At 36.8% G+C, this 12012-nt stretch overlaps 1 protein-coding gene across 1 annotated transcript in view; it reads left to right on the top strand.

Annotated features, from left to right (window-relative positions):
- Positions 1–12012, top strand: part of LOC148949541 (neprilysin-1-like) — a 205334-nt gene that overhangs the window by 88087 nt on the left and 105235 nt on the right. The window contains exon 7 of the mRNA XM_089093571.1: positions 10233–10412. Coding sequence (XP_088949697.1) covers positions 10233–10412 — 180 coding nt within the window. The remainder of the gene's footprint in view (positions 1–10232; positions 10413–12012) is intronic.

The following is a 12012-nucleotide window of genomic DNA, read 5'->3' as shown; positions in this document are numbered from 1 at the left end:
GCCATATCTTCACTCTTCTGAATAAATGAATCCAGCCCTCTATCTTCAACTAGTACCTTTTTCAACTTCTCCTCACTATCATTGTCAAACCTTAAACCTTCCCTCCAATCAAGCTCATTACCCATCTTTTCCTTAGCCCCAAACTTCTTTTTCCGGCTCTCAGCCCATCCTCCCCCTCCTAATTCAACCCTAATAGGCACGTGATCCGACCCAGCCAGCGCCATCACCTCAAAATCCACACAACAAGAAAGAAGCCCCAGACTAACAACCCCATAATCTATAACACTTGGAGATCTACCCGAAAAACATGTAAAATCCCCCCCCTCCTTTATCCTTCCTGTCCTCCCATTCAAAATAACCAAATTCTGCTTACCACAAAAATCCAATAGTTTTTTCCCCCAATTATTCTTTCTCCGATGACCGTCCTTACTCGTCCTCCTCCTAACCGACGGCTCAATCATATAAACTCCCTTAGTTTTTCCTAGTTCGAGACCCACCTCATCCTCACGGGCTCCTTCGTCCTCCCCTGTATATCCGTTAAAATTCCCTAGAAAAATAAAATAATCGTACGGAAACTGTTCTGAAAAACGATCCATATCATTTTCTAATATCTCCCAGGTATCCTCATCACTAAAAGTGCTAGTTTCCGGCGGTAAATACACTGAACAAAAGATAAACGAGTTACTACCTAAAGGTACTCGCACCCATACTAGATTACATGAAACACTTTTCAACCGAGATAAATTTCGCTATCTATTCGTTATCCATAATGCCACTCCTCCATAAGTTCTACCATTCTGCAATCGCTTTCTTTGTGATCCAAAATAAGAAAAACCTTCTATTCTCTCCTCTTTTTCCAGCCACGTTTCTACTAATGATACAACTGAAAAATCACAACATTTAAGAAGACACTCTAATTTAAGATACGAAAAGCCCTGAACATTCCAATGCGCTAAATGACACTCGTAAATTGCGCCATGGCCCTGCTTATCCTATCCACTATTTGAGCCAATGGGTTGTGACGAGTTAAATAGCCTCCTAGGCTCCATTTTATGGTCGTCAGCTCTAACCGACTTGCTCTTCTGTCTTAGGTGGTCATCTGGGCTAATAATTTGTTGGCTGTTACGTTTGGGAGCCCCCACAGGCCCGACAAAAGTTGATGTGGAGCCTTTTTTAATAACGGGAGTTTCACTGTTCGCCCCATTTATTTCGTTATCACTACTAAGCTCCTCCACTACACTAAAGAAAGATTGAATTGAGGATGAAGATCCAGAACGCGATCTTGAATTGCAAGGTTCTTCCAGGTTAAACCGATTATTTTCACAAACAAAACTTTTTACTAAACTTTTTTGTGGCACTGATAAAGACCCAGGTTCACGGAGAAACTTTTGCCCAAAGTTTTCCTTAAAATGGGTCATGGTACTCGCTGATGACTCTATATTAGGGGAAATCGTAACCTCATCTACAGACTGCTTATCAAAGCTATACGTAAAACACTGTTGACCAATATATAACTTTGTCCCTCTTAGTCTTGCTTCTCTATTTTCTCCTCTAGCCCGTTCAAGAAAAGGCTTTAGGTGGTTACGAATAGACAATTCACGCTTTTTATAATCGGGACTAACACCAAGACCCGCCCTTTTCAGGTGCGCACTTGAACGCAATATAGTATCACGAATGTAGCCGCTTGTAAACTTAACCAACACCGGTCGCGTGCCTTATTTAGCGTTTAGCCGAAAAATTTCTCTAATGTCCATCATTTTCAGCCCTAAATTTGGCACATGTAAGTTGAGTGCTTTCATCACATTTTCTCTTAACGAAGAACCTCTGTTTATAGGATCGAAATTATAGAGTACCAAATTACACTTTTTTGACTCATTTTCTAGTCTTTGCAATCTTACATTAGTAGCCGACATTTCAGCTTGCAAACTTAGGTAATCTTTCTTCAATTGTGACGTATCCTCCGAGAACTTGTCTACTGTCGAATCAATTCGTGACAAAATAGCAGATAGGTCGTTTCTCAGTTCTTGAACCTGCGATGAAACTATTTCTATTCCGTTCAATTTTCGATTAATTTCTTGTAGAGCTTCAGAAAAATTAACAGAAGTCATAATTAATCCGGAAATATAGTTATAATAATTAGAAAGATTACTTATCTTTCTTTGAGGGCCGAGCCTCACAAATGCATCCGAGTCACTATTCCAGTGCCTGTAATTATTCACACAAAATTTCTACTTAACATAGCAAGTCTTATAAAGTAAGATTTCCAATTAACATAACAATTCTTGTCAATGGGAACTGGTTTTTCAAGTTATTTCACAGCCTGTGAAATTAATTAAAACAAACATAAATCATCACTAACAAACTTCCTCTTCTTTCTATTCCCCTTCCCCAACAGTGCCTGAGGGCTTCAATTTGATCCCTCAAGGTGTTTCCAAGACATTGTGGTTGTGCTATTTTGATTAACTAGGCACAGATCGTACCGTTCGATCTCCATATCCCCTTCCCAAGTCAAAATTTGAGATCTACTCGTCCCACCAAACATTGCCTGAATGTTTCGATTTTATCCCACAAGCGATTCTCGATACTTCTTAGATATTTCGAAAACTAGGCTACACAACTGATTTTGGATTTACTTAGGCAATTCGAAATTTATATCTTATAATGAAGTCTCCATTTTATTCTTTAATAAGATCCCCTGTCATCAAATAGGAAAGCTATTTTCAACTTCAGCCTTCATTAATAACCTCTCTTCGATAAGAAAACAATACCAGCACCAATTTATTTTATTGCAAGATATAGATACGGTTCCTTTTAAAATACTTTTTTAACCATCTCAACCTTTTGTTACTATCTCAACATTCCCTAAAAATTTCCTCTTAATACCTTACAGCCATTCCTGAAATTTTATAGAAAATTTTTTTTGACAACGTGGATGCTCAAAATTTGTTTTGATTTAATTCGACTTTCCGCTTGATTTTCTCTGAAAGTTGCAAGTTTATACCCTTAGCCGTTCCTGATTTATTGCAGGTACAACCTTTTGACAACCTGGACGCACATAGTTTCTTTTTATTAGTTTCAACATTTCCCCAACATTCTCTAAAAGTTTTAACTTAATATTTTTAGCCGTTCTTTCGATATTGTGCGTAAGATCCCCCCCCTTTACTTTATAAGCCATATGTTTAACCAACTGCAAAATTGCATTATTTACGGCCTGTGTCCCAGGAGGCCGGGACCCGTGGAGTTCATATCTTCCACGGATGCATGGCCTATTTATTATATCTTTTGTCTATTTTGAACAGATTAAATGTCCCAAAATTTTTATTGAATGTTTTTGGAGGTCAGGGAGGGGGGGTCAAATAGCTGTTTAGGAACAAAGGTGAGGGAGGGGGGATGGTTGCCCTCCAATCACTATTGAATCTTAAAAGGAGAGAGAACATTAGAACTTCCATTTTTCAATCTTAAATTCCCCTCCAAAGTTTTCCTCCACACTTTCCGCATGAAGTGGTTTGGGGTAAAAAATTTAATAAGTAAATAATCCATTGAAGGGTTGGGCTCTTTCTTACAGGCAACTCTCTGATATTACCATAAACTTTCGTTTTAGTGTTTCGATTACTGTTGATATGTATCGCTCTTTACTTACAGTTCATGGTATGGCACTTTGACCGGAAAACCTCTTCCCCCTTTCCCCTGTTGACGTGCTGCTATGGCCCGTGACCCAATTTAATTTTTTTGATAACGAATTTTTGTAGTTTAATTGGAGGAAATACAACAAATCAAGACGGAAAAAACCTGATATTTTCACTGAAAGCGAAACTTCGTCTCGCTTTCAGCTACGATTGTTTAGTTACAGAAAGAGTATTTAACTTCTGTAATTAAGTTCAAACAAAGAGAAACAGATCAAACAGTTCGTGGTAACGAACTGTTAGTAAGGAGTGACCCGGCTCAATAGTAACCGAAACTAAAAAAAACTCAATTTTGATACCAGTAGATACATCAAAAGAATTGGAATTTTATGCTGATTTCAAATATGTAAGTTTCACCAAGTTTAGTGTTACCCATCAAAAGTTACGAGCCTGAGAAAATTTGCATTATTTAAAAAAAAGAGAAAATAACCCCTAAAAGCCATAGGATCTTAATGAAAATCCCACTATCAGATTCAGCGTATCAGATATTCCTACTGTAGAAGTTTCGATATCCTATTTGTAAAATGTGGAATTTTGTATTGTTTGCCAGAAGAAAGATCACGGATGCGTGTTCATTTTTCCCCAGGAATGATCGTGTCGACCCAGCAGTCCTAGAATATCGCGAGAGCACCCATTCGAAAGGAAATTAAAAGTTCTAATGTCCTTTTTAAGAGACCGAAAAAATTGGAGCGCAACTAGGCCCCTTCCATGCTCATTTTTTTCCCAGAGTCATTCAATCAAAACTTTGAGATAGCCATTTTGTTCAGCATAGTCGAAAAGTCTAATAACTATGTCTTTAAGGATGACTTAATCCCCCACAGTCCCCGGGGGAAGGGCTGCAAGTTATGAACTTAGCCCATTGTTTACATATAGTCTTGGTTGTTGGGAAGTATACAGACGTTTTCAGGAGGGATTTTGTATGGGGGGGGGGGGGGGGCGGAGGAGGATTTCAGGTGGGAGAATCTTTCCTTGGGGAAAGGGAAATTTCTATGAAGGGGACGCCAGATTTTCCAGCATTATTTACAAAACGATAAGAAATTATATAAAAAACAAGCTTTTTCAACTGAAAGTAAGGAGCAATATTAAAACTTAAAATGAACTGAAATTATTACGTATATGAGGAGGTTCACCCTCTTGTCTAAACTTTTTTTTTGTACTTTCAAAAGAGTTATCTATTCTAATTATCATTTATCATTATCAGTTATCATTCATCGTTCAAAGCGAAAGGGAAAGGACCTGTGTATGATTTGTATTACATTATCTAAAACCTGTTACCTACAAAAGCACAGTGACCTATTGAATGAAATTGGATATGATTTGTTGGACATAATTAATGAATAATGAACTTGATATTGAATGAAATTGGATACAATTTTTTGGATATTTGGACTGATGAACCGATCATGAGGTGATTCATAAGCTCACGTTGACCTACCTATTCAAAGTTAAGTGTAGTTTTTTGTCTATTTGATAATACATTTCAATGGTTCAGTTCGAAAAGGATGCTGTTGTTCTAGCAAAATACAGAAGTTATCCACCATGGCCCTGCCGAGTGTTGGACATAATTAAGGCCAAGAACAATAAAATATCTTACGTTGTATTTTGTTACGGAAGCCATGAAATCTTGACAACAACAGCCTCACAGCTTTCGAACTTTGTTAGCATTTCAAAGGAGGCTAAGAAGAAAAATTAATTAGGCGTTGCGAACGCTTTTGCGGAATTAGCTGATTTTCCTCATAAACATCTTGAGATTACTGGTTCGAGTTTACCAAATACATCGGTGAATTCAGTAAACTCTGTTTTTATCGGACTTGGACACACTTAAATCCAGTATCCGTAATTATATTTAAAAATAAGTTTGAAAAAAAGTTGGATTGTCAATTAGTGCGTATTTGGTTAACTCTTTCGTTTATCTTTTTCACGACTCTATACTCGTTCAGTATTCGGCTAAGTTTGATGAGATTGAAAACAAACTACGGGCTCTTCAAAACGCAAACCTAGCCCTGGAAAATAGGGTTGAACAGCTTGAAGAACGTCTTGATGATACAGAGCAGGAAAAACGACTGAATCAGCTCGTATTACATGGTGTTGACCACAGTGGGGGTCTTCCCATCTCTGAGTGTGTATTGAATGGGATTACAGATAAAATGCAAATTTCTGATTTTTCTTCGACCGCAATAGTTTCTGTATTTAAATTTCGAGCAAATTATACTGATTCGGACACCATTGTAAATCCAAAAAAGCGTCCTTTGCCTGTGCTGGCTGCGTTCAAATCTGCTGAAATTGCAAGAAAAGTGTTTGCATGTAAGTCAAAGCTTGCTCGGTCGGGAATTTTTGTCACCGAGTACCTAACATCAAAAAAGAAACAGATTCTTGACTTGGCTAAGAGTAAGCTTGGAAACAGAAATGTTTGGTCGAATAACGGGACAATTTTTGGAAAAAACTCAATGGGAGAGATCCGTAAAATTCGAGCTATGGCTGAAGTGGTTCGTCTGCCGAATCTGACCATATAATTTTGTTTTGTGTAAATTTTGTTTTTTAATTGCTTGTATGCTTGTTTTCCCTTTTTTAGTTTATAGCAAAATTTTCCGTTCCTTTCGTTTTTTTTTTCTTTTTTACCCTTCTTCTTTCTGCCTATCAGTATGTTTTTTTTTCGTAAATGTAATCACCCTCTTAAATGAGTGCGAATATATATTATGACCCTTTGAATGAATTTGAAAAAAACCGGTTTATTCTTGGAAGCCAAGCTCGTGACACACTTGCGGGAGATGATGAATGCATAGATAATTTTTCGTTGAATTGTCGCTCAAGTAATTATGTGAATCCGAATAATCTTTATGAGTATTCAAATCCTGCGAGTGCAGAAAGAGTGATCGTTTTCTGGAATTGTCAAGGTCTAAGAACGGCATATTCTTCTTTATGTGAGATTTTAAGTTCGCTAGATAAGAAAGCGTGTATTGTAGGCCTTTGTGAGGCATTTGTTTCTAGCAAGTCACTGCCATGGGATTTTTCTTTCCCAGGATATATTTGCGAGCGAAGAGAACGAACAACCATTGAGCGGGGCGGTCTAGACCTTTTGATTAGTGAAGGTACCCAATATTGGGTGAGGGATGACCTTTCCCTGTGGCTTGAAGGTAGGATCGAAACACTTTTCATTGAAATAAAAAATGAAGGGGAAAGGAACTTGATTTTGGGATTAATTTACAAAAATCTGTCATGTGATATTAGTTTTTTTCTTGATGAATTTGAACCATTGTTAGATAAAATTAATAATGAAAATAAAAACATTTTTATGATGGGAAATTTTAATATAGATTTACTAAAAAGAGCGAATAGCTCAAATTTTGTTAATATGATGGTGTCACATGATAGTTTTCCTCTTGTGACTATTCCAACTCGGATTTCGCATCTCTCGGTATCTTTCATTGATAATTTTTTCGTTAATGGTGGATTGCTTGAAAGATCCCAAGCAGATGTGATCGTGTCCGACGGCTCGGATCACCTTCTTTTAATAAGTAAAATAAAGGTAAATCAGTCAAAGGAAAATAAACGAAATGAAAGGACTTCGTTTTACCGTGAAATGAACAATAAAAACCTAAAGAGTTATACAAATATGATGGGTGAAAGAAATTTCTCGCCTGTAATAAAGGAAAACTGTGCAGATACTGCGTATGACCTATTCAATGAGATAGTGACGAATGCAATGAATGAAACATGTCCCTTGCGAAGAATAAACCCTAGTAGAAATTTTCCTAAGAAACCATGGATATCAAAAGCTATTCTAGTTTCAATAAAGCAGAAAAACAAACTTTACGTGAATTATTTAAAGGATCATTCAGATGATAGTTTTATAAATTTCAAGAGATTTCGCAATATTTTAAATTCAGTATAACGGAATGCTCAGAAACTTTATTTCCAAAATGAATTTCATGAAAATCAAGGGGATATGAAAAATACATGGAAAACAATAAATAAACTTTTGGGTAAATTTCAGAGTAAGGAGGAGGTGAGAGTGATGGAGACAACAGGAGGTCGTCTTACTGATTCTCAAGACATGTCTGAATTTCTGTGTGGTTATTTTGCAAATGAAGGAAAAAGACTTTGCGATCAAGCGCGGGCTAAACTACACACATCTGCGAGTTTTGGATCTGTCGTTAAAATACAACCTGTAAGTCAGAATTCCTTTGAGTTTGCAAGGTATTCGGAACGGGAGGTGGCACGATTCTTGGGTACGATGAAGTCAAGCTCTAGCGGGATGGACGAGTTTCCCCTGAAACTCATAAAGGCCGCAAAAACGAGTGTCTTACCTGTGTTGACGCACCTCATCAACCTTTCTTTAGATCTTGGAGTCTTCCCGGAAGCACTAAAGATTGCAAGAGTGATTCCTCTTCATAAAGGAGGGAAAAAGATGATCCATCGAATCGAAGACCTATATCTATTCTCCCATTTATCTCTAAGTTATATGAGAAAGTGGTACATGCCCAGTTAAGTTATTATATTGAAAAGAATAAAATTCTAATGGAAAATCAATTTGGGTTCAGAAAAGGGCTATCTACGGATACAGCAGTTCTGAAATTGGTTGATTGGATTAGTGATGCATTTGAAGCTGGTCTCATACCTGCAGCTGTGTTTTTGGATATGAAAAAAGCGTTCGATACGGTGGACCACTCAGAGCTTATTCAAGCTCTAGACTCGATTGGGGTGAAGGGTTCAAGTCTGGTGTGGTTTTCATCATATCTACACAATCGGTATCAGATAGTTCAGAATGGGTCATTTTTATCTTCAAAAAAGAAAGTAGAGTGTGGGGTCCCACAAGGGTCAATCTTGGGACCTCTACTTTTCATTGATCGAGTGAAACACTACCGGTCAGATGCTGGTGTTATCCTGTTTACAGATTAAAATTTCCTCCTTCTGGCAGCACCTTTACTTGATATTCTGTATAGTAAAATTCATAATGCAGTTTCTAAATTTATAACTTCTTATCAACAAAACATCTTAACCCTAAAATTTTCTAAAACCTTTTTCATGATATTTTCTAGACTTTCGTCAAGTGCTGGAAATGACCATATCACGGTTCACGGAAATGTGATAAAGATAGTAGCAACAACTAAGTATTTGGGGTTTTTAATTGATGAAAACCTGTCGTGGAAAAACTATTCAAGTGCAATAGCTGCAAAATTAAGCAGAGGCCTTGGGGTGATGCGAAGAATTAAAAATCTAGTCCCAAAAAAGATCCTGAAAATGATTTATTTTTCTATATTTTACCCATATATTAGCTACGGATGCTCTATATGGGCAAGTAATTTTGTTACATGTTTCAAAAGAGTACAAAACTTCAGAATAGAGCTGTAAAATTATTATCTGAATTTGATGATTCTGATGAGGTTCCTGCTCATGAGCATTTTAAAAAGAACAAGTTAATGGATGTATCCCAAATTCAAGATTACCAAGTCGCAATTTTCTCGTATAAATATTTGAATCAGCTGCTCACCCCTGCTTTTGAAAATATTTTTACTTTTAATAGAGACCGTCATGATCATAATACAAGAAAAACTGATGACTTAACTCATGAGTTTAGGAGCACCACTCGGGCATCTTTTGTGATTCACCATTATGGTCCCCATGTTTGGAATATATTGCCCGAGTGTGTGAAAAATGCGCCTAGTCTTCCGGCTTTCAAGTCGCGGGCAAAGAAGTTTCTTTTATCTCGTGAGTGAATTTGGTGTTATGCCCACTCCAGGTTGTCATTCTATTTAAGGTATTTCCCCAGTTTAGTTTGCTTTTTTTTTCTTTTTTCTTTTTTTTTCTATCTAATTCTTGTCTTTTCCTATTTCTCTCTTTTTTCCTTTATTCCTTCATCAGATAATTTTCTTGTGTGTTGAGTAGCAAGGTATGAATGTTATTTTAATTAGCTGAGAGTGATAACCTCGCTTGCCCTTTCAAGCTTATTGTCTTTCTTGGCAGGCGAAAGGCGAATAGTGTTTGTTTTCTTTTTTTAATAAATGTATATCTCATCTATATCTCATATCTCATCTTAATTAAACGGCCTTTGTGATTCAGGGATTTGTGATTCGAAAAAAAATTCGAACTTTAGCGTAAAGAGTGAGGTATTGACTAGGGGGCGAACCCCCTCATATACATAATAATTTCTGTTCCTTTTAAGTTTTAATGTTGCTCCTTAATTTCAGTTGAAAAAACTTGTTTTTTTAATCTAATTCAAAGAAGAACTGATCAGATTTTAAAAAGATGAAGTTATTTGTCTTTTGAGAAATTATATTCTCCTCTTCCAGTTAAGCTGGTTTTAAAAAGTTGGGCAATTTTTCTTTCCAGAAAAAAAAAAATGTGATTTGCTTACGAGATACTTGGCAATAATAAGCCAGTAGATACAGTTTCTAACTCAGACGTATTGGGCAGTAACCTCTCTTTTTCCCTTTGATGAAAACCTTCATATGGATAATAAACATTACATTTTGTAGATTTTTTCAATTTAATTTTCTTGTTTGTGGGTGTTTTTGCTTAATAAAACTCCTTTATCTCTTTATTTTACAGTTAGATCAGCCATATTTGGGGCTGCCAGATCGAGAATATTTCTTGAGCCCAAGTAGCATCAAAGAGCTGAGAGCATATCATAAATATATGGCAGAAATTGCTCTTTTACTGGGAGCCGACAAAAACTTCGCCATCGAAGATATGAAAAAAGTAATCAATTTTGAAATTGAACTTGCTAATGTAAGTATGAGGAGATAAAATTTACAATATTGTTGGTCTTTTTGCTTTGGTTCATTAGTAAATTTCGTTAGCAAAATTTCTTTGGTCCATTAGTAAAATTTCGTTATGAAAGCTGATATAGGCCTAAGTGAGTTTCTTCACGGACAGAAAGTAAAAACATTTTAGAGATCACATGGAGCAATGGTGACAGCCCTTTCGTGATGCCCCTAAGGGTAGTAGAAACAAAAAAGGGCCAGTACTTTGTAACCATCTAGTCATTGGCTGCCCTGCCCAGTGCTGCCCACAAGCCCTTTGTGGCCAGCACTAGTAGCAGCCCTTTCGTGCTGCCCCTAAGGGTAGTAGAAAGAAAAAAGGGCCAATACTTAGTAACCATCTAGTCATTGGCCGTCCTGCCCAAGTGCCTGACCATACGGCAAAACATTTTGTGGAATAAACTCCGAAATTAAGGGATAGAATCCCTTAATTCTAATACTATTTACCTTAGTTATGCCTTAGGAATGACCTATGGATGGATGATGGATAGACTTATTTATCAACAAATGAAATAACATCATTTTTATACAATCCTAAAAAGAGCTTATTCCAGATTTGCCTCTCAATCACTCGGACTATCTGTCTGGGCTTTTTTTATAATTAGCCATGTCTTGATGCCTGAATATATGAAATGCCAACCGTAATGCGAGAAAAAATCCCTTGAAAAAAAAAAACCCGAGGTGAGAGAAAAAAGTTCTTCTGGAACCAACATTACTTGCCTAAGCCGGTCTGAAATGGTGGGCAGAGTTCTTGGGAGGGGGAAAACCAATAATGGAGAACTTGAAGCTACCAAGGAAAATTCTTCTAGAAATGGAAAAAAGAGACAGGAAAGGAAAAAGGAAAAAGAGACATTTCAAAATACCACGCTCGAGGAGCCACCAATAGCCTAATGGTTATTGAGACACTTTTTAAGAGTGGAGGCAATATACCTTTGTGGCTGATCCTCAGCTCAGTCTTGTGAGCCCCCCTCCCCCATAGTAATAATAGTAATTTAAGAAAAATAATAATAATAGTGGCGGCAGCAGTAGCTGTAATCTAGTAAAAGACAAATAGGGATATAAAACCGCTAAGGCCGGATAAGAAGTAGTCTAAAAATCGTGTATTTTTTAGACACCAAAATGTTGCTCACCCTGTATTTTACTTAAATTAGTAGTTAAATTAGTATGGAGATAGCTTAGAATGGCCTTGGTGTCTATCAATTTAGCTTTGTAACAATCAAATGTGCCAATAAGATGACTCAGGGGGGGGGGGCAAAATGTATTTTTAAAATCTAGCAGAGGGGATATATTTGTCCGTTTTTCTTTTTTTTTTTCACTGAAACTACTAGGACAAGGCATTTTTAATGAAAATATCTTAAAAAATACCTCAAAAATTTTTTCCAAACTTTAAGGGGAGTAAAAAGAATCCAAAGGGCTCAGCAAATCATTTAATGTTTTAAAAGGGGATTCAATGAATCAATTAATTAAAAATCGGGAACAAACTAGTTTTTACTCAAGTCTTTGGTGTTATGCCTCATCAGAAACTCTTAGTTACCACCAACCCCCCCCCCCCCCCATGAATGAAAAAA

This window comes from Artemia sp. Qi Xiang Cuo, chromosome 8, assembly GCF_049724085.1.
Source record: "Artemia sp. Qi Xiang Cuo chromosome 8, ASM4972408v1, whole genome shotgun sequence".
Classification (NCBI taxonomy): domain Eukaryota; kingdom Metazoa; phylum Arthropoda; class Branchiopoda; order Anostraca; family Artemiidae; genus Artemia; species Artemia sp. Qi Xiang Cuo.
Note: the sequence above shows the minus strand (reverse complement) of the source record. Positions and strands in the feature narration are given on the sequence as shown.